The 24,098-nt window shown below is 39.6% G+C and overlaps 1 protein-coding gene across 1 annotated transcript in view; it reads left to right on the top strand.

The window, feature by feature from the left end:
* The window catches only part of GRID1 (glutamate receptor, ionotropic, delta 1), a 540,147-nt gene that overhangs the window by 471,361 nt on the left and 44,688 nt on the right, over positions 1 to 24,098 (top strand). Inside the window, 4 exon segments of the mRNA XM_009893055.1 lie at positions 13,574 to 13,675; positions 15,212 to 15,409; positions 17,422 to 17,746; positions 19,153 to 19,291. Coding sequence (XP_009891357.1) covers positions 13,574 to 13,675; positions 15,212 to 15,409; positions 17,422 to 17,746; positions 19,153 to 19,291 — 764 coding nt within the window.

Below are 24,098 nucleotides of genomic sequence, written 5' to 3'. Positions count from 1 at the left end.
AGCTGTCTCAATATAGCTTGTTGTTAATTAAAAGCATTAAATGTATATTATTACACAGAAGAAAATTCATATATTCCTTAATGTTATCTACAGTTCTTCTGTTTCTTGGAGAGGTAATTACCTGTTACAAAACACCAAATTATGGGGGTTTTCCTCAGTTGTTTTCTCTGTTGTTGAGGAGAAAAATGTCTGCAGATGGTTGAGGCCATTCTGTGTCACGTTCTATGAGAAACAAGGATAAAGATGAAGCCATGTAGTAAAGATCAAAATAAGGGAAAGTTCAGTAAAAACTGAACTTTTAAATTTATTACAGGAATTTTCGGTGTTCCATAGATTTGAGTCTAGGTCCCAGTGCTGATAACCAGAGATGTCAAAATTCACTTAAAACCTTCGGCAGGGAAACTTTGGCGTTTAGGGTTGTTACCTATGTCACCAGAGAATATTAACTTTTCTTGACAGCAGTTCTGATAAAATATTAATTGTTTTTTAAAATGAACATTTTAAAGTATCAGCATTTCATCTAAGACTTTGACCTCTTTGTGTTAAGGTTTTAAATTTGTTTTATGAATTATATTTATAAAACCACATCTTCTGAATTAGAATGTGAATAGGATATCTTTTGCTCTAGAACACAGTCCTTATTGTTATATCAAGGCTGCTACCAAAATATCATGAGGTAATTAGATAGTAGCAATGGTAGGAAAATGAAATAACAAATGTATCCAATTTAATGGAAAATGTAAGAAGACAGTGAATGTCAAAGCTTTTCAATTGAAAATTTTAGTAAGAATTTTATTTTTTAAATAATTTTTTACAAAAAAAAAAAACCTCTTGAAGTTGTGGAGCTTTTCCAAAGGGTATAGACTTTGGGAGAAGAGCATTTTTCAGTACAGAATTGAGTGCTAGCTCGACAGGTGATACCAGTGGGCTGAACTTCACCTTCGTTCTAAAACGGCTCAGTGCCATCAGCTGGAATCAGAAAGTGAATTCATGATGGTCAAGCTTCAGAAGGTCTACAGCTGGTGAAATGGCACCATGGTCCCTTTCTACCATGCCCACAGAATGGGTGAGGCTATGAAAAGTTCAGTTGCTAGAACTGAAGATGCATGCGGTTTTCTTGAATGTGTCATGAGAAGTCAAAAGCATTCAGCTCAGGTAATATTCAAGGAATCCAGTAATAAATTGCAAAAAAAGAGCAGATATTTTGGCATAGCCAGCCAATTGTAGTGTGCCAGTTAATTGCCTAAGTGCAGAACTCTCATGTAGAATGACTGGAAAAGATGTAGTTTTCCAGCTGCACAATCCTCTCTTGCTCTCCCTCCCCAGTAAAATTCTCAGAACGTCACTGCAGGGAAGTATTTGGTTATTACACTGCAAAGAGCAGGACAAGGACCTATATAAAATCAATATGAAATTGTGTTTGGTTTTAGATCCAACTTTTTAATTTATTTTTTTTTTTGGTCTACAAAACAGTCTGCTGAGTTCACTATTGCATTGATAACAAAGACGGCTCTATTCTCAAAGGCTAGTAATTTCCCACCAAAAAGCATTTGGAAGCTTTGAAAAGAACCCATTCTCTGTGTGAAATGGATTTGTTTCCACTTTACCCACACATAATGAGTAGCGACAGGGGGAATTGGTTCAGTTTTGCCCACAAACGGCTACTTTTGAACTCCCTGACTTTCAATATTTAACAGCAGCGTTCAGGGTATCCTTGGAGTCCAGCACCCGCCATCTCTCACTGGGCAGCAACTTTGTTTGTTTTTAAAACTGCAGAAGAAAGATGAGGGGCTTGTTTGAATTCCAAATAGGTAACCTGGTGGCAAGCAGCTCATGCTGTAGGGTTTTTCAGCCAGTCACTTGTGACATCTGTTGCGAACTTATATTTGGATTGGCCTAACTTGTACGACTACTTATCAGTTTTAATTTTATGCTTAGAGGTCTGCTTGTTCATATCAACTGGTAATGTACAACGCCCTGGGAAGTGCCTGATTCAGCAATATTGTAGGTACTCACAATTAGTTTATTCAATCCTTAGAAGAGTTCTGATGCTGCACGCGTGTCTTTTGCTATAGCAACACTGACATCTGAGTCAACAACAGTATTGCTATGTTATAGTGCGTTGTTCATATCTTAGCCTTGAAAAGTGCAAAGCTGCACATGGACAGGGGTGGAGGTTAGCTGCCTGCTTTACAAGAGAAAAGCCTGTGAGATCCTCAGAGAAAATAGTTCCAATTTATTTTCAACACTGTTTTCACTGCATTTTGATTTTATGTTAGGGAAATGAAATGCGAAAATTTGGGGACAGAGTAATACTTGCCTGCACTTTATAGAGAAGCCATCAGAGGATAATATTCCTGTTCATATTGTTTTCATCGCTCTTATGATTGCTTCATTTAATACTACATCTTTTCCAGTGCCTGTGTTGCTGCAGTGTCCCCCCACTAATAACATCAGCATGTTGCAGTCGCTGCTCCTTCAAAGACTAGTATTAATTGAAGCAATTTATTCTACCAGAGCTGAAGATGGCCTATTTATACTTTTATATAATGCATATTAACAGGTTACATTGATCTTGTCGTGTCCTGTCAGCTCCTTTTTCTGCTTCATGCAGATTTGCTGCCCCGTACACACTTTGCTGAGGCTCGGCACTGTAGTACATAGGTGTTTCTCTGTCTCACATAGGAGATCAGAGATGCTCACCGGCTATCACAGTATGGAAAGTGAAGCAATCCTGAATTGGTATCATTGCTCCTTCATTGACTTGCTGGCAAAATAGTGTCTCATTCTGCCAATTGATGGAGCAATATCTTATTTCAGCAAAAAGATAATATTCATAATTTGTATCCTTCAACATGATATTAAATGTGATGTATATGCAATATAAAATATAAAGTATATGGTGCTGATCCATTCCCAAGGGGTGTGAGAAGTCTTATACTGTGTCAGTAAAAGCTGTGGGGTTACAGAAAACTACTACTTCAATTCTGCAGAAAATTCCTCGGTCATAGTGCTGCAGAAAGCTACTGTATACACAAATGCATGTACAGGAATATCTTAGCTTCCTTAATATTAGTAGTATAAGGCATAATGTGTCTAATCTTCATTTGCATTGTAGAGCTCTACTATATATAAAATAGTTGACTTTTAATAATACGGCCATTACATTTAATTGAACTGATATTTGGCTAATGAAAACCGTAAAGAAAACAAATTCCTCTCAAATCGAAACATTTGATATTCTCTGCAGTGAAGAACCATAAAAACAGTGGGGCAAGGTACTGCTGAGTTATACTAGGTAAGGTCAAAATTGTTGATTGCACTGAACAGCAGAATTTGTAGAGCAAGAGCTGAATAAATACACAGGCTTCTAGAGAAAGAAGAAGAATAATGCTGAAATAGCTCTACCTGTAGTCATCTGTCCTCCTGAACTACCCCCGCAGTTCTGGGTTAGGTGTTGCAGTTTCTCCCCTCTAGGTTTTCCCTATCTATTATGTAGCAATTATTGTAAATGACATGGGGAGAGAGAGACTCTATATCTTAGACTCTAATTACTCTCTGGATGATAGTGGTTTAATACTGTAATTGATCTTACGTGGCAAAAACATGTTTCTGATACTAATTTGCATTTTGTTTTAATGTAATTTTTGTCACTTTTCAGTGGGTTTGAGCCCTTTGAATTATTTTGAAATGTTCATTCTATTTTGTATAAATTTTCTGCTTGTTACTATGCAGCTTTTGTCAAAGTACGTTTTGTTTGCACAATTGGAGATTTGTGTTTTCTTAAATCTTAAATAAGAATTTCTCGAGTCTATCCATGTGGTAGTGACTCAGTTAATGCTACTCTTCTCTCTTAATTGTGATCCAGTTCCCTGACATGGTTTGAAGGGCATTATGCTACTTCAAGGGCAGTCTTCATGTGGCATCTTAATCCTAGACATTTGCCGTTTATCTCACTGTGCTTCTCAGAAGAGCAGTGGTGTATATCTGTTTCCTTAGATATGTCAGTTCAGGTCAATTGCTCTTTCCTACTAAAATCCCTCCTTCAGTGTTCTTGAACTTTCTTTATTTTCTATTCTAGGTCTATGCTCAATTAACTTTATATAAGTGTAACTCTCAGGATTCAATGGTACTATGTACGTTTGCGAAGTTAAAGCGCAATTGTAAGTGATTGTAGGCTGGGACCTGAAATTGCTCCTGTGCACTTTCTACAGAGTTTCTCCCTGTCTGAGTTCTAGGAATGGCTTCATTCCAGCAGTGGGGAATGGATTTTTCTGTTGGAGATCAAAATATTTGAAGTTTTCAAGTATCCAGGAATTATACCGTTCGTCATAAAGACTAAACCAAAACCTTTGACCCGTACTGGCCTTAAAGATGGTGATTAAACCGCGCACCTGAGATGTAGTAAACTGATGAGATCACAGGCTTAAACCTTGCACTCTGGATTTGGATGAAGTTGTTCCGCATATGAGAAAAGTATCCCAGTCACCTTTGTGGAACACCGGTTCATACCTGATATCTCTGCTGAATTCAGGAACTAGCAGGCTTCTCTTTGATTTCTTCACATCCTGGGGGTGCCACACCTTTCCCGTGAAAAATTGTTTTGTTTAGAAATACCCAGAAAAGCTTTGCCCTTTTATCTATTTCTCATTTCACAGTCTGCATTGAGAATGAATAAATGTTTCTAGGAAATGGATTGTATTTCGTGTGAAAGGGCCTCTGTAGGTTATTAGAAGTCAGCAGCAGTAGTTCTATTGTCTTATGTCTAGTTCTGTTTCTAATTTTCCCATTTCTTAGTCATCATTATATTAGATATTCACAGTTGTGTCTTTCACTCTTCTTGTACAAACTGACTCCACCACAGTAGTAGTTGTTCTGTTCTCCCTTGACTTTCTTCCAGCGTGCCTAAATCCTGTTCAGGCAGATGCTAAACACAGTATTAAGACTGTATATCCTTCTCAGCTGTGTTGTGACTGCTCCCTGTGCAGCCTACACCACGAGACCTGTGGAGTCCACAATCACACTGGTACTTTTGCAGCTGTACTGTATTACAGAATCACAAAATGGCAGGGGTTGGAAGGGACCTTCTAAGATCATCTAGTCCACGCCCCCTGCCAAAGCAGCTTCACCTAGAGCAGGTTGCATAGGAAAGCATCCAGGTGGGCTTTGAGTATCTCCAGAGAAGGAGGCTCCACAACCTCTCTGGGCAGCCTGTTCCAGTGCTCTGGCACCCTCAAAGTGAAGAAGTTTTTCCTTACTTTTGGACGGAATTTCCTGTGTTGCAGTTTGTGCCTGTTGTGCCTTGTCCTGTTGCTGGGCACCACTGAAAAGAGTTTGGCCCCATCCTCTTGACACCCACCCTTTAGGTATTGATAAGCATTGATGAGATCCCCTCTCAGTCTTCTCTTCTCCAGGCTAAACAGACCCAGATGTCTCAGTCTTTCCTCCTAAGAGAGATGCTCCAGTCCCTTGATCATCTTTGTAGCCCCCCACTGGACTCTCTCCAGTCTTCCTTGAACTGGGGAGCCCAGAACTGGACACAGTACTCCAGATGTGGCCTGAACAGGGCAGAGTAGAGGGGGAAGATGACCTCCCTCGACCTGCTGGCCATGCTCTTTTTAATGCACCCTAGGATAGTATTGGCCTTCTTGGCCACAAGGGCACATTGCTGGCACATGGTCAACTTGTTGTCCACCAGGACCCCCAGATCCCTCTCTACAGAGCTGCTGTGCAGCAGGTCAACCCCTAACCTGTACTGGTGCATGGGGTTATTCCTCCCTAGGTGCAGGTCCCTACATTTGCCCTTTTTGAACTTTATTAGGTTCTTCTCTGCCCAACTCTCTAGCCTGTCCAGGTCTTGCTGAATGGCAGCACAGCCTTCTGGTGTGTCAGCCACTCCTCCCAGTTTTGTGTCATCAGCAAACTTGCTGAGTGTGCGCTCTGTCCCCTCATCCGGGTCTCTAAACAAGACTGGACCCAGTATTGACCCCTGGGCAACACCGCTAGTTAGAGGCCTCCAACTAGACTCTGAGCTCTTCCATTCAGCCAGTTCTCAATCTACCTCACTCTCCATTCATCGAACCTACACTTCCTAAGCTCACCTATGAGGATGTTATGGGAGACAGTATTAAAAGCCTTGCTAAAGTCGAGGTAGACGACGTTCACTGCTCTCCCATCATCTACACAGCCAGTCATGCCACCATAGAAGGCTATCAGATTGGTCAAGCATGATTTCCCCTTGATGCATCCATGTTGATCACTCCTGATAACCTTCTCTTCTTCTTCTCATGCTTAGAAGTGATATCCAGGATGAGCTGTTCCATCACTTTTCCAGGGATGGAGGTGAGGCTGACTGGCCTGTAGTTTCTTGGGTCCTCCTTCTTGCCTTTTTTGAAGACTGGAGTGACATTTGCTTTCCTCCAGCCCTCAGGCATGTTTCCTGTTCTCCATGACCTTTTAAAGATGATGGAGAGTGGCTTAGCAATAACATCTGTCAGCTCTATCAGCACTCAAGGGTGCATCCCATGAGGGCCCATGGATTTGTGGGTATTGAATTTGCCTAAATGATCTCTAACCCAATCGTCCTTGACCAAGGGAAAGTCTTCCTTTCTCCAGGCTCTGTCTCTCACCTCCAGGGTCTGGGATTCCTGGGGGCTGGCCTGAGCAGTAAAGACAAGCGAAGAAAGCCTTTATTAACTCCACCTTCTCTGCATCCTCCATCCCCAGGGCACCCACCTCATCCAGCAGTGCGCCCACATTTTCCTTAGTCTTTCTTTTGCTGCTGATGTACTTGAAGAAGCCCTTCTTGTTGTCCTTCTTCCATTCGAATTTTTCCAGAAGCTCCTTAGTTCTCCATGCAGGTGTCCTGCCTCCTCTGCTTGATTTCTTAGTCACAGCGATGCACCTATCTTGAGCTTGGAGGAAGTGGTGCTTGAATACTAACCAGCTCCCGTGGACCCCCCTACCTTTGAGAGCCTTAATGCATGGGATTCCTCCAAGTAGGTCTTTGCAGAGGCCAAAGTCACCTCTCACAAGCTCATCACCCATTTGCAGCTCACTTTCACCCGGCACAATTTTTTAACGTTAATTTCCATGTTTGTTTCTTCAATTGAAGTATCTCTATTTCTCATTTTTCCTTTTCATAAGTGTTTGCATCTAGTTACGCAAGATGCATATTATTATTTCATGTCTGGGTTCTTACCACTCCCATTTATTTTTCTTACTGTTCTACTCTGACATATTTGCAGCGCTTCCCAGTTTTGAGATATCTTTGCATCTTAGACACTTTAATTTTAGTAATTTGCTATTTCCTGTTCCAGATCATTAAAAAAGCTATTAAGTAAATAAGATCTTAATATTGACTTGCTCTAAGCTACCTCCAAACTTCTCTCCTCATCTTGATACATCAGTCTTCATTGTTACTTAGAAGCTAACCTATAAATCATGTGATGCTGTCCTTATTCAGGAAATGAATTCAAATTGTCCTAGGTGAAGTTTCACAAGACTCTGTATGAAAAAAAAACCAAAATTCAGGTGCAAGTATAGTGTCATCTTCATTTCAGTTACATATTAATTCTGCAGCACTATTGAAAAAGCAGTCAAGTTTGTCCAGAATGGCTTGTTCATTATAAGGTCTTACTGCCTAATGCTCATCTTTTCTGTGATTCTCTAGAGATGTTCTATTATCATTTATATAGCACCATAAATTGCAAAACACTAGAATTAGAATAAGCTGCATTCTTCTCCCTGAAGATCTCACGTTCTTAAAGGCCCATTAAAGCAGCAACGATCACATCAACGTGCTTCACTGTCCTGCACAGAAAACCAGGGTCCTGTTGGACAAACAACAGTGGCATGGTAGCCCCAGAGGAGGCAGCCCTTCCCTAGCTCTCCATTTTTTCTTACTTTATATTAGCTAGTCATTGCCTTTAAAGGGCTTAATGTCCCAGGAGATGGATGATGCTGTTTGCTGAAGTATTGGGAATGGGAGAGAACAGCTTTCCATGATCTCCCTGCCCTTCTCTGAACTTCTACCATGCAGGTGCAATCCTTGTGTGGCCCTGTAAAGGTAAACTGAGCATTTTGAGCATTGAACAGGATGTGATAAAATCTTGGCCCATTAAGAGTGACAGTTTCTCTGCCACTGAAGACTTGATTCACAATCCTCTGCTTCATAGTTTTAATATGTTTTTGAGTTCTCAGTGGCTCTATGGCTATGGATGCATAAGTATTCTAAACCCACTGTGGATGTTCGGAAGCAAGCTACATTTTTAATACAAACAAATGCAGAATATCAGAACAGAATAAATATCTGGACACAGGTATTTCACTGCAAACAAGGTCGAGTTATTCTGGAACGCAGAATATACCTTAAATCAGCTCAGCTGGTGATCTTGTCCAGTATCTTATCCCTAATAATGACTATAAGCTTATGGTTCAGAGTAGAAATGTTAGAATAGTCCTAATAATTATGTGGCTGTTATAGAAAAAAAATTATATCAGTGTTTGGATTTGCTTGCAAGTATAAGAATTGATACCTTTATATTTTCCTAATGCTGTTTTATGTAACTATGGATTATACAAATACACAGTCCAAAATGGTTTTTAAATTTTTCTTAATTATGATCCCATATTTCAGATTAAAAGCTTTAGGTACCTTCAAGGCAACTGCAGTCATAAAAAGGGAAATGATGTTTCAGGGAATCCTGTCAGTTCTTTAAGAATGACACATAATCCAATGTGTGAATCCTCCTAATACCTTTCTGTGAATGATGTTGAATGACAGCAAATTCACTAGATTACTGATATACTGCATTTAAAAAATAATCCTGGTCTTAAATGTAACCGTTTGCTTTACTTACTATTTAAATGGAGTTCCTTTTATTCCTTAGAACTGCAACACAGCAGTGTCCAATTTGCTCCATTTATTTAATCAGCCACTGCCTTTTTTCATATTTGTCTCCTGTAAGCATTCATTTTCTTGTTTACATTTTGTTTATTTGGGGTTTTTTTGGGATTATCATGTTTGCTTAAAATCTGCTTTTATAATGTCAAATGTCTCAGTAATTTTTCAGCCATATTGCAGGACTGGCAAAGGGATTCAGAGGCCCCAACACCCAAATAGACGTACGTGGTACAAGGACGTCATATTTGATATACACTATGCTGACTTCAAGTTTAAGAAACAAGTTGTCATCGAAGTGAAATCCATTTCAGTTCAACTTTAATCTAAAAGCGCTATCAGATTGTGAGTGGCATAGATTAATTTATTTAACTCCATGCACAGAATAGCTTTCACGTTCACAGAAAATGTGCTCTGGGTTGATACAGTTGTCCCTGTCTCATGGCCTGGGAACTGCCTGCCTCACACTCTCTCTTTCATTTCTTGTCTATTAAAAGTTCTTCAGGTTTCAAGGCAGGGGGTTCCAAATTTAATTTGCTTGGATAGTGTAACCTTAGCTCTAAAGAAGTCACCGGACAAAATTTTTCAGATTTTGGCAAGATACAAGGTGCATGCTCTGGATTGATTGTAGCCCTGTCAAACATTACTATGCATCTGCTGAAACTTATCTTGTTTTATTTCTTATGGGAATCACGTTTTCCCAGAAAAGCAGATCATGTTTAGGATGGTGTCATACTTAAAATGATGTTAGACAGCAGTGACATGCGTTATTTGGACACGAACTACTGCATCGTAAACTATAATAATGTAGATGATCTTATTCGCTGTTGTGGTATAAACATTAAATACTCACTTTTTATGCTAATGTCAGTTTTCAACTGTATTTACTAGTAGTCTGGGATAATTTTCATCTCCATTTGTTTGGGCTGGAGACAGACATTTGCCATAGTCCAGTGGTGTGAGTGTTCACAGTAAAGTAAGGAAAACTAAATTCAAGTTTCTTATTCAAAGTATAAGTAATTATTACATAGTAGAGCAGCATGAACATCCAGACCTCACAGACAAACAGTTGTGTAACAAATAACTGAGTTGATAATCAATTTAATCTCCTAAAGGAAGTGGCAGGAGGTAGTAAAACTTGCAAATCGGAGTTGAATGCATGCAGCCTTGATTTATTTGAGAAGAAGGATTGTCTGCCTCATTGTGCTGATGAGGGTCTTCAGACTTCTGTGGAGTTGTTTTTGATATTCTCTGGTGTGAATTTACCATAACATCTCAATATGATTTCCTCTGGGAAACTAATTGCTCAAGTAATTGTCGGGCAGCCAGCATCAACATCATTAATAAAATCATGAAACTCCTCTGTAGAATTTGGCTTCTAATTTATCAATGGGAACTCAGGAACCCCAAAGTTACATTGACATCAAGTTTTCTTCGGAGGCCCTGACAGATATCAGTACCTTTCAGGACAAAATCCTGAACAGCAGGTTCATGTGGCATACTTCGGATGACATTCATTATCATTTGACATTCCCAGGTTGTCTAGCCATGCAAGTTGTTTTACTTGTGTGTTGAGTATGTATGTTTGAAGCTATACATTGCTTGTGGATGTTGAAAACAATGTTAAAACTGTGACTTTGTCTCTCCAAGCTTTTCCTTGCAGTTTTGGTTGAAAGTGCAGTAAATATTGATAAAGGTCAGAAGCATGTCTTGATTCAGAATTTTCCAAATCACCTTTTTTCTGAATTTCACAGTTGTTTCCTCTGGTTTGTCTTTATTGGGTGATTGAGTTTCCGATGTATGGCTAGAACTATAGGATTCCCAGCAATATGGCTGTTTCAGGAAGAGAAGCTAGGAAGAAGGTTTAAGTTGAAAAAATCTAATAAAGTAGCTGTTTTCAAAACTTGAACACTCATAACCCAGTAACTTGAGAATCAAAAAACCCCCACCCAGACTGCCATTAAGTACATGTTCTAGAGACCATTGGTTTTTGAAATACATCCTACAAGTGCTGATTCTGCAAGCAGTTGTTTGTCATAATCTGATCTAAAAGCCCTTTATCTCCTATCAGCTGATGGCTGTGCTATAAACTTTGGCTTCAGACTTGAGGTAGGAACATGGTACATATTTCTACAAAGAATGAAACTCTGACGGCCTTATCAAATAACAGCAGTACTCATTGTGTTTAACAGTGCTGGAAATTAGTTTCTCGGGCACTGCTCTTGACAGGTCAGCTGTTACAAATTGGTAGACGTATCTGTAAATACACGGGCCCTATAAACAAAATTTGGTCTGCAAGAAGTGGAAGTTAAAATTGGCACACTTCTGAACAAATGAAATGTTCTGAAGCACAAGGAGGCACAGGAAAAAGTACCTTTGGAAAAGATTTTCCTCATGTTCCATTTATTAACTTTATCTGCATAGTTTGCTTTTTAGAGACTGAAAAGTTTGTACCTCCATAGAGAACACTATGGAGCTCTGTGCTGAAGTGAAATGTGCTCCTCCTTCCTTGCACCTACCCCTACTGAGTAAAAGAGGAAACTTTGTCTCTCTCCTTTTCAATAAAAGGAACAAATTCATGTTTTTGCACTGGCACGCCTCCAACTCCTTTTAGGAGTTCTTATTGTTAATGCAGAATGCGAAACAGGATATTCAAAAAAAAGTCTGAGGCCTTGATATGAAACCAGATGGAATTTTTGAAGGGAAAAGGAATAGGAGAAGGAATTGAAATGTGAGTCCACCAGTGGTGAAATAATAATTTAATGTATTGCATTTCCCATTTTTAATCAATATTTGATCGTCATCTGTAGATTGTGCAAGCCATTTTGGCCAAAACTTTCTGTGTATCTATCATAGACTCACTGCATAGGACAGCTGAAGAAGGCTTAGAAAGTAAACGTTTACAGATTTGAGACACAATATATACCACACCAACCTATACTGGTCCTTGAAGTCTGTTGAAAAATTGATTTATATCAGCTGACAAATTGGTCAATTTGGTTTGGCAATAGCAAAGGCTAAGAAACATCTGGACATATTTCATAGCAAGCATCTAAATTCAAATTTAAAAGATACTATGGCTCTAGGTATCTACCTGTATTGCTGCAGACACTTTTACATGCAGAAGGTCATTTGTCACTCTAAACTGGAATTACAGGGGGAGGGTTTTCAATCTGAGATGCTTTAGCTTTCAGGAGTGTCATTAGAAAGGTGATTATTATTCAGCCATTCTCCTCCTCCATCCTCCAGGTCAGCTGGATAAAGGAGGTGTAGCCTAATTCTTTCCTCTCCTGTGTCTTAGCTATGAAGGTTTAGTGACTATAGAGTAATTTTCATCATTTTGCTTGTGGCTAGGGGTAGTTATTGTGGCTGAATATTCACTGAATGTCCTGTTCTTTTCTAGTTCCCTGTTTATTAGTTTAGTGCAACAAAACAAAAATAAAACTATATAGATCTCTCCCATCACATTTTATTTGTTGGTTTGATTTTTGAGGCTTTAAGATAAAACTGAAGTCATAGAAATAAATCATGTAGGACATCTAGCCATAGGCATTTTCAGTGAAATAAGTTCATTCCAAGAAGGTTTTGACTTGTTACATGACATTTAGCTTCTGGCACGAAGAAGCCACGTTTCAGAGATCTTGGACTATGTTTAATTTCTCCAGGGCATGCCTTCAGCTAACAACACTGCTTCCACATATGTGAGCATAGTATTGGTGTTTAAGAGTAAAGGTGGAAAAAAAAGGAGGAAACACTTTCTGCTTGATACTATTTATGACTATTCTGATTCTGTTTGAAGGCAAAAGGGAGTGTCTGACTCCTACTGCTGAAGAGCATATTTGGTTTGAATAATCCAAAGGTCACTTAAGATTGACTTTTCTATTGAACCTATTCTAATGAAATGTACTGTGTTTCTCTTCAGAAAATGTAATAAAATTGATTTTTAAAGTGATGCATTTAATCGAAAAAGAAAATATTTAGATGTAAAGTATCCTGAAAATATGTGTCAGGGTACATCTAGCAAATGCATGTAGTAGCGGTAGAGGTTATGAGATATTTGATCATGAGGAGCCTGGGAACTTGAGATGCTGCCATTGTTTTACTGATGAGGTAGAAGTAGGGCAAGAAGAGAGAAAATAGGATTTAAGACAGGATCTGAAGGAAGTCCGAGAGAGAAGAGGAAGCAGTTTGACACCATAGAATCTGTGTCAAGAATTTATGACCATCAGGGAAGGGAGAATGTCGTGCATCAGGAAAAAAGGTCACTCTTTGATTAGCAGCAGGGAATGATTTGAAAAGTAGGAGGGGATCTGAGCAAAGAGGGAAATGTGGGATAGTGAGACCACGGATAATCCTGAGGACTGTCAGGCAATATAAACTTACTGGAAAGAAATGTCCTATCGCAGTGATCTAAGTGAAATAATATAACAAATACTACAGCTAATAGAGCAGTTACGTTACAGGCATTGATGAAAAATGCATTCAGGCAAGGTACTCGTTATGTCTGTCTTCTGAATCGCACTAATTCTGATTCTGCATTACAAGACACACGCTTCTCTTATCCTCACTATATCGGTTCTGGATTTGGTCAAGCTACTGTTAAACGTTTGTGTAAATACGGAAAGATTTCTGCCTAACAGTCCTTCAGCCTCACTGTACTTTCTGTTCTAGTTGGCAACGTGGGACTCTGAGAAAGGACTGAACGGTAGTCTACAAGAACGGCGTCTGGGCAACGACTTACAAGGACTGACACTCAAAGTGGTGACTGTCTTGGTATGATCCTATTTGAGTTCAGGAACCAAACGCTCAAAATAAAAAGGATCTGACTATTTTGGGCACTTCCCTCAGTATTTTTCCCTATCATTTTCAGTTCTTTATTTTTGGATGACCAGTTACATAAGCAAGGAAGATAGATGATGGCCTTTATTATTTTATGTGGAGCTGTGCACTGTCAGAGATACAGAGAGTTTGTTTGCTTATGCTGTTTTTCTGCATTGTAATTCCTACCGGGCATGGAACCGGCACAGGGCCTGAGTGCACAGGGGTGCATTCCAGATACAGTACTCTAACTCGGATTTGCAGTTTCCAGCATTTCATGGATTTTAAGATCAGATGGGCCAATTATGATAATCTAATCTTGGCTCTTGTACACTGCAGGCTGTAAAATTTAATCAAGTGTTTCCTCCATCAACCTCATAAATTCCCGTCGAGATACACTATATCTTTTAGAAAGGCTTAGTTTTTTCAAAAAATCATTATGCTTTTGGGACTACTGTCTGTTAGTATCCAGAGTGATAGCAGAGCTCCTGTCAGCTAAGTGCTAAATTAGGGGCAAATTAGGGCTTGAATGCATTCCTGCCTAAAATACTGCAGTTTGCAGCTCGCAGAATGTGGTGTCTTTTTGTGATTTTTATTACTCTTTTTTCTGAATCATGGTACAAATAGGAAGTCTCACATAAGATCATTAAGGCATTTTTTCCAGCCCCCAGTTTTCTTTCCTCTATCTGGTGACAGGCGAGGCCATGCTGTAGAGCAGATCCGTTCCACAAGAATGTCAGTACCAGGTTGCAGGGCAGCCAACTGCGGTGGCTCTGCCACCAGCAGCACTGGCGTTCCCCCAAGGAGAGCAGGAAACCCAGGCCTGAGAGAAAACATACCACAAAATGCTGCGTTTCCTTGGTCCCAAAACATATGTTAATATAAAATACTGCAGGAACCAGTATCCGTGAAGGTTAATCTGTGAATTTTCAAAATTTAAAATATTCATAAAATGCAGCATTTTTAGCTCTTGTTTCAATATGTCTCTTGGACAAAAGATTAATCATTGTCTGTAAAAGATGGCTTTCTAAATCTGATGTGCTCTGAGATGGATGGACAGTAGTAATGTTTCTATCAAGGACTCATGCTTAACTTAATCTCTATACTCTAGACAGCTAGTTAGGACACTAAGCTAGGTGTCTGTGCCCTCTGTAGTCACTGATGAGAGACAGGTACTTCAGAGAGCAGTTCATGCTGTGGGCACCAGGAAGCTGCTAGAGGGGGCTAAACTGTCCTCTGTAGTCTCTGCCTCTTCTCAAGAACTGCGGAAAACCCAAGACCATGGACAGGATTCAGGTGCTGAAGCACTGGTGGCTGCTTGGGATGCCTCATAGTATCCTGCATGGCCTACAATTTTTGCCTCAGAAGGTTATAAGGGTCTCAAAAACTGTGCCAAGTTGTCCAGAATTAACTCAGGAAACATACTTTTGCTAAGAGAAGCAAACTGAAAAACTTGTTTCAAGTATCAGTTAAGATATTGTTTTGTTTCAGGAAGAACCTTTTGTGATGGTGGCGGAGAACATACTTGGGCAACCAAAGCGATATAAAGGATTTTCCATTGATGTCCTGGATGCACTTGCGAAGAATCTGGGCTTCAAATATGAGATATATCAAGCTCCCGATGGCAAATATGGACAGCAGCTCCAAAACAGCTCCTGGAATGGCATGATTGGAGAACTCATTAATAAGGTACACAGAGAAGCAGCTGTATTAAAAAAAAAAAAAAAAAAAAAAGACTCTTCAGAGTAAGGTGTGGTTTCAAAGCTTTGTAAGGGGGTTGTTTAAATTCTCCGCTTCCTCCATTCCAAATCAAAAGAATGTATTCGCATGAAAACACCAGCCCAGAATGCTTCTGAGCTTTGGGTAGTTTGAGTGTGGTGTAAACTGTGCAATTTAAGACCCTGTATACAGGAAAGAACTAGAGAGTCTGCTGTTCTGTTTACTCCCAACTGTAAATTAATATCAGTGTAAATATCTATGTTTACATAGTTATAAGAATAAGAAGAGAGGACATGAATGTGTGTGTGAGTGAATGACTATAGAAAATAGGAAAAAAAATATTCTTCTTAAAATTTTAATTACTAGTATTTTAAATTTTATGATTATGTCTTTGCTACTTGTTTGTAGGTATGACTTTATTTGGGTCACTTTGTGGTAATGCGTTTGATAATGATCAACTGTTTGACTTCAAAACAGGAAAAGTGTCCCTAGTAACGTACGATAAAGAAGTGTTTTGAAGGATCAGAATTTAAACTGGTCTCAAGATTATTTGTTCATTTAAAACAGAGAGGATCAAATTTCTTTTCTTAATTACAGTCTTGCAAATTGGGAGTAAGTTAATTGAACTCCATTGAAGTAAATGGGGAAAGTCCATAGCTTAGAATCTCCCGGAGAATGAAATTAGAGTGTATTTTGTTCACATTCTCGTTATCTGACATGGGACAAATGTTAATCAAGAAGGAGAATCAAAGAAATTAATATTCCATGTTGGTGCCCTTTGTAGAAAAGGTTACTGTTCTGCAGTGGAGTTATTACTGAAAGTGAAAGCTTTCTCATTATCTAGTAAGTAGGCGGCTGAGTATCTGGTAAGTAGATGTTTAGGAAGAAATAGAAGCAATTATAGCAATAGCAAACGTATGTATAATAATGGGATATTCTTGGTTGGTGCTAAGAAACATAAAGAATTTTTTTACTCACTTTGCATTGACATAAGCTGTTTGACTTTCATTGACTTGAAAATGTGGTAAGAAATCCTGTTAAATTTCTTTGGAAATTGCTTTCTTTGAAGCCATCTATTATGTGTTTTTTTTTTAAATGGTATTTCTGCTACTAGCTTTTCCACTGATTCTGAAGGATTTCAAAGCAGACCTCCCTCACCTAAGATTTTCTTTACTTTCCTAACAAAATGTAGAGACAGGAAACAAAAAGTACCTTCTGTTTTTTGAAGAGAACTGTTTTTATTAAGATAGAAAAATATTCAAAATCTAATTGCAGCTCTTCAAAAGCTTTGGGAATCTTATTTATTAACTCCTGTTTTATCTTTCATTGAGTCTGCATACTCTTTAAGGACCCTCTATGTGTAAAACCTACTCGCTTTAAATGTTGAGGTCAAAGCAGTTTCAGGAGCTAAGTTGCCTGTAGTGCATTCTTCCATTTATTAGTTTTTGCAATCATTTTATTCATTGTAAAAAACAAACAAAATCTCCCCAGTTGTCATATGAAATCCTTTCATGAATATGGGCAGCTGGCAGCTCTGCAGGGAGAACAACAAACATTAGCTTTTCGCACCTTGCTATCAAATACACAAGCTAAATAAATGCTGTTTCTTTCTTACTGCTTGCAGTTCACCAGGTTAATCTGGTTTGGAGTTTAGGCATCCTTTGGAAACAAGTGAGGGATAAATGTTAAATAAATTGCACTCATTCCAGAGAGGAGTCAGGGTGACACTTTTTAGTCTAGAATACTTTGACAGGTTATGTTTCACTATTTTGCTTTAGACCAGTGCAATTAATTAGTGTTCAAATGATGAAACTGATTCTGGTTTTATTTTTAGACAATTTATTTTAATTTGTCTAAACGTGTTAAATTATGGAAAGAAATGCATGGAGTCACTTGGTTCTTAAAAACCTTCTCCGTAAGGCTCACACTGGCAGAATTCATGGTGAAAGGAAGAGATCTAATCTGTTGTGTTTGCCTTGCAGAGAGCAGACCTCGCCATCTCAGCCATCACTATAACACCGGAACGAGAGAGCGTTGTGGACTTCAGCAAGCGGTACATGGACTATTCTGTGGGGATCTTGATCAAAAAGCCCGAAGAGAAAATCAACATCTTCTCTCTCTTTGCTCCTTTCGACTTTGCGGTGTGGGCTTGCATTGCTGCAGCCATCCCTATAGTTGGTGTCTTGATATTTGTCTTGAACCGCATCCAGGCAGTCAGGGCGCAGAATGCTTCCCAGCCGAGCCCTTCTGCTTCCTCCACCCTCCACAGTGCCATCTGGGTCGTGTACGGCGCCTTTGTTCAGCAAGGTACTTAACTCTCTTATAAACACCACTGTCAGATGTTCAGAAAGGTTCTGCCTTGGGTAAAGCGGGTCAGGACATGTTAGTCTTGGCCAGAATGGTCTAAAGATGAAACAGAAGGCTCAAACGGCGACGTAATAGGTTTTATTAGACCAGCTGATGAAAACTGGGAAGAGGTAGGTAAGTTTGGGGAGTTATGTTCTGCTTTTCTGTCTCTCATTAAGTCCAGAAAAACCACTCTGTGCAGGCTTTTCCACTTTGGGAAAATTATCACGTGATAAATAAACAGCAGAGCTGCTGGCTGCAGAATTACAGCACTTCTCCAACTCTGAAACTGGCACATTTTCTAATTGTTTAAAATTCATTTTAGAAATTTATATGTTTTTGAACTAACGTGAGATAGATTATCTTTTGGTTCTTTGAACTGAATAGGAAAATGATTTGTAGTCATGTAACTAACTTTATGCTTGGGAATCTCTAGGCATAAGACTAATCCTATTGGATTCAGTAGCATTGCTACCAATAACAAAATTACTTTTGTAAATAATTGTTTGCAAAATCTACCCACACATTTTTTGTCCCATATCTATAATGTTAGTACTGTTCTTGGAAGGCAGGTTTTGTTGAATGCTAACATATGGCTACCTTGTTAACCGTTTTCTGCATTTTTTTTTCATTCTGATTGCAAGCTTATAAAGCTTCAGCTGGAAAATGCTTACTATTGCTATGAAACTTGGTCCCTTATCTCGTTAAGGTGGCATCCCTGATGGGTTTAAGTACAGTAAGATATAATCAGCGCAAATGTACGCTGAAGTGACTAGCACCAGCTGTATGGTAAGGTTTGGCCTCCAACAACATTTGAGCATAACTGTGCTTGAAGGCTGCTAGAAAGAAATCTTCACGTTGTTTGAAATGTTGTAAAGAGTAACAAGTGATGACACTAATGCTTCAGCCTTTGCAGATTTAAATACAGCACAGATAGCACACAAGCCATTGGAGTCTTGTGGGTTTTTTCCAAATCCAAAATGGTCATTGAAAACAGAATATTACTACATGCTGAATGAACACTAATGATTTAATTCCTGCCTATTAGTCGTGCTTCACCATTAAAATTTCTTAATTTAGAATATTTTTCATGTTCTGTAGATTTGATCCTCAATAACTCCCAAAGGAAATACTTTGAAAGACTATTTTCTAGAACAGTATCCAGGGCAAGAGGTTGACTGGAGAAAATGTTTGTAAATTATCAGTCTTAACAGAAGCAGTGATTTTCTCACAGTGAAAGAGCAGTCTGGAGGGGAAGCAGAAGTGCAGAGGGGTAGCGCCAAGAAAGTTTAACATAACAGGGCACACCGAGTGTGATGGTAAATGGAAACTGCAGAGAAACCCTCGTTTTCTCTCGTTTTTTGTAGGAGGCGAATCTACTGTCAATTCTGTGGCTATGCGCATTGTAATGGGAAGCTGGTGGCTCTTCACCCTTATCGTGTGCTCTTCCTACACAGCCAACTTAGCAGCATTTCTCACAGTATCAAGAATGGATAATCCTATAAGGTAAGAGCCTCTTCTTAATGTGAAGCTGGAAACCTGGATTTCACAGAAGGGTATTATCCATTTGAGCACTCATTCTTGCAAGAAGGCGATAACTGTCTAATAAAATACTCGGCTTATTTGCAATGGCTGCTTTTCTTTTCTCAGCCCCCCCTTCTCCTTCACTCCTGCAACCTCCAAGCAGTTTTGACAGGTGCATGGAAGGGACAATAGCACTTTAATTGTGTATTTTCCAGAAGAGATGTCTTTCATGTATGTATGCATTTTGCTTAACTAGAGCTCTCACTGCTTCAGCTGTCTTTATTTCTTTGTTGAACATCAGAGGGAACTGTCACCTTTAGGGAACTATATAGCATTCCACTTCTCACCTTCAATGTGTAATTTTATGTTCTCAATATTTTGATATACACTGTTTTTTATACTGTTATTTGCATGTAAGGTAATATGCATAGTCTTTTAAAATATAAATGGCCAAAATGTAAACGGTCATATTCAGTGACATTATTTGCAGAAAAAGCTTCTTCTCAAGAAGGAATAGATAACCGAACTCGACTCCGGGATAATAGATGTAATATAGCAGTTGTTTTATTAAATTTATGTATAATTCTCTACAGTTGTTTTGGCAATATTGTGATGATAAATTACAGCTTCTGTAACAAACCCAATTTATCTTGCCCCTTTGACTTCTTTCCCCTGCCATTTCCCTGCTAATCCATACCCAATGAAAATGTTTTCAGTATGCCAGACCTCTGAGCAGCTCCAGAGAGCTGCTGGTTGTTTGGTGGCAGTTTGTGTGTGTGATTTGTTTTTCTTCAGAAAATTTAAAGGCTAAAGAACATTTTCATTTTTTCTCCCAAAACACGGACAAAATGTCCGACTTCACGCTGGCATGAAGTACTGGGAGGGCCATTGATCTTCCAGGGTCAGTGTCGATAAGATTAGAGCCTGGTTTGGTCTGATGGTGACGGAGTGAAAGGGTGGCCAGAAGATGGGCAGCGTGACACAGGCTCTCCTCCTAGAAAATGCTAAGCCAAGGATCTCAGGTGCTAGAGAGCAACACGGTTGCTCTGTCGGTCTCACTTGAGGTTGCACTGGGAAAACTGGGACTGTAATCTTTGTGCTCAGCTCCTGAAACAGAGGCATTGGCGCTTAGGTGAGGCTGGCACTTAAAAAAAACTGGTTTTGCCTTCTCTGTGCTACCTGCATAGAAGGATATAAATAGGTGCATTTCCCCTAAACATGAGTTAAACAGTATTTCCAATTTTTAACTTGCCACTGTGTACTCGCAGGTAGTGTAATGCTTTGTATGGATATAGTGTTATAATAATAATAATAAAGCGAGCCAAAAACCATAAAAAGTTTTGCTTTTAAGTTATTCTTCTGTTAGTTTAGCCAAAATAAGTGGGTTTTAGCAGTAATAGAAATAAGAACTGCAAGTAATTTCTGGAAATAACATGGGAAACTAAACAGAATAAAACTACCAGAGTATCTGCGAGGCCTGGCTGTAATGGGAATAAGGTTAAGCTCAATGAATAAAATGCTCTTGAGAACCAAGACAGAAATAGTTATCCATAAAGCTTGAATAAAGATCTTCTCAAAAATTTCTGAAAGTTCAAGTTCCCTCATGGCAGAAGAAATTGTCTGTTTGGTCTACTGAGCACCTCCCAAAACTCAGCAAAGTTCAGAGGACAAAAGTTGGGGTGAAATGCAGTGAGGAATCTGCAAAAAGAGACACAGGTTTAAGAGCAGAGCTATGAATTATTAGCGGAGGCCTTTGAAACTGAACTATTACCACATTTACAAGGGGTTTTAATTCCCGTTCTTATTAAAATGAAAGGACATTGCTAATAATCTTGAGGGAGGGGGAGAAGATTTTTGGGTAAAGGAGCTGCTTGAGGTTGTTTCGGGACTTCAGAGCCCAGACGCCCTTCTTGCTGTTAGAGATGGCAGCTGAAGAATTATAATTAAATGCATTTCTATGCCTAATGGTAGCTGCTACTTTTCAGGTGCCCGATATTGCATCCCCTTGTACAAGGTGATGATACAGAAGGAATAGATCACTCCAGTGTGACCTGCAGACACCAGCAGAGTAATTCATGTGCCAAACCAGAAATGTCTAAAGTAATTTAAGTTGCCATAAGGGTCACTGCCTGTACTCCAGCTACATGGCTGTAAGGGCAGAGGTCTGTATTAGGTGTTGTCAGCCCACAATGCGGAGCATTCATATTGCCTGGGGTGTCTAAAGGGATCCCGGATGCTTCGGCTTAGGCACCCGAATCATCCCCCAAATAATCTGAAGTCATAGCTGTCAGAAAACTCTGATTTGATCACTGGTTGGCATAACTGAGCCAATTAAGGGACTTTCTTGTCTTGGCTTGCCTATGGCTATTTGACAAAGTTTGCAGAATCTCCCTGAGATCCTGCTACGCTGAGAGAGAGAGAGAGATCTGGGCTAAACCCTCTCATTGAAAAGTGCTGGTGCCTTAGGAGAGAGGGGATGGGATAAAGAAAAAGGTTCTCTGGAAACTCTGTTGAGCCTTCATCCATTTCTAAGCTAGGACAAAGATATTTTCACGTCCCCGCTCTTTAGGAGAATCATCTTATAAAATGTTGTGTCAGATTTAGAACAAATATTTTCCTGCAAAAGTAAATCACTGCCTTACACAAATGCCATTGTGGCCTGGTGTCTCAGCTCCCAGTACTACTTACCTTCAGCATTGTATGATGTGGAGTGACTGTTTTTGCCTTTCTAAATTTGCCACTCAGCTTGCCCGCATCATATCTTTCATGGACCCAGAAAGGAATGCTAACTAGAAATCCATTTTTCCCAACCTTAAGAGGCACAATGAGTTATAGCTGAAAATTTGCTCACCAGCTGAGAACTACCAAATCCATCTGTGTATACTTCCATTGTTAAGAAACCAGCCCCCCATCCTCTCTGTAAGTGCGTGCTGTTACCTCTCTCTCCGTAGGAAAGTCCTCTGGTGTTCAGTACTGCTGCTGCTAAATTGCCAGCAGGAGAGAAAATAGTATTATGGTGCCGCAATAGCTGCAACATAGTTAAGATTTTCGTTACAAGCCTGATTTTCTTCCCAAGACCCTCCAAAATGCCTTATGAAAGTTGTTTCAGCATCAAATTTGGCATGTGTGGTCTGTGACTAGCAGAATAGGACTACGTTTGATTGAATAACTAGATGTCAATCAGCCCAGTGATCCTTACCTCCACAATTCCACTGCAAAACAAGTGTGTCATAGAAATCATAAATGATATTTATTAGAAGGGGCTTGGTGAGACATTCACTGAAGCAAAGTTGAACTGTTGGAAGTCAGACTTTTAGAATTAGCACGTCAGATGAAAGCCTGCTGATGAGGGAATAAATTTTTTTTAAGTCTGGTATTGGCAAATCTCACAAGGCTTTTCCACCCTGCCATGAGTTTCAGGGACTGCCTGTGGCTCACAGAGAGGTGAAATACCCAGAGTGGGAGGCACAGCAGAAAGCAGCTTTGATATGCTGCCTGTATTTCCTGACAGAGTGTTCCTAAATCTCAAATAGGTTCCCAAGTGCTATGCTGTCGAGGGGCCCAGATCCCATGTAAGAAATGTGCCTATCTTGGAAAGAACAAAAATCTTCTCCTCAAATTATCCCAAACCCTTAAGGGCTTCATCACAAGCATGATAATGGGGAGAGGCAGTGGCTTTCTGGTCTGGCATGGCTGTGCATGCATGTCCTGTGTGCCCATGACGCGTCCCACTGTGATAGGGCAGTACGGAGGGTCAGAACGTGGAATTTGAGACCCACATCAGAACCTCTGGCCCTTCAGGAGATCAAGGATAGCAGAAAACAACGTGAACCTTCCCCAGCTGTCCTCCATTTTCCAGTTGCTAGTGGTTGGTACTTCTTGCATCCCTTTGCTCTTTTAATACTGCTGCTGTGAACCCTCTGTCCAAACTTCCTCTTGTGCTCTTCTCATCTTCTCTCTGCCCCAACCTTGCAACAAGGGAAAAAAGGCAATGTGGTGGTTACCCCAGGGTTTCTGTGTTCGTGGAGATTCACAGGCAGGGGGGTGAACCATAAAGCAGATTTCCCCACTGCGCGTGGGCGGAAGAACGAGGTGTTGCGAAAGACAAGGCATTTTTTGTGAATGTGCTGGTGACCACCACTTTGGACCTCAGGCTAGGAGGCCGTGATCCATGTTCTAACTTTGTAAATGAGCAATTCTGCATTTTTGTTTTTAAATAGAAATCTAGGTAATGATTAGAGCCTGTGCTAATCCTTGACAAACTTGTTTAAACCCAAATGATTTGCATTTATTATTCTAATTTGCCTTCAGAACTGTGTGCAGCTGAGAAGTCTTCTAATGGATCAGTGTGCCAAGTAAGGGCTGAATTATTACCTGAGAGTTTGTTCTTTCTTTTGTCTTATTACATTTTCAAACAGCCCTTGGATCTGCTGTCTGACCTTCCATTTGTAATTATGAGTTTAATTAGCAGTGACTTAACTTCCAGCTTCATTTCTTGTTAACAAGCAGGCTACATGCAGTTCAGTAGCTGCACAGATATTCTGAAGCTCAGGTTTAAGAGAGCTTGTCTGACAAGAAGTTAAGAATCATGCAGGAAAAATAGGACATAAAAAAGTGGGCTATTTGCAAATTCAAGGGTTTCAATTTAAGACTTTATCAAATTGTTCCTTAACATTTGCACACGCTATGGATGTTTTGAAAGGCATCTGTAATATATGCATTTGTGGACTGTGTACAAATGCACGTTATATCTGCTTTTAAGTTCACAAATGTTATTTCATGATTTGGG

Source organism: Charadrius vociferus, unplaced genomic scaffold (assembly GCF_000708025.1).
Source record: "Charadrius vociferus isolate BGI_N301 unplaced genomic scaffold, ASM70802v2 scaffold429, whole genome shotgun sequence".
NCBI lineage: Eukaryota > Metazoa > Chordata > Aves > Charadriiformes > Charadriidae > Charadrius > Charadrius vociferus.
Note: the sequence above shows the minus strand (reverse complement) of the source record. Positions and strands in the feature narration are given on the sequence as shown.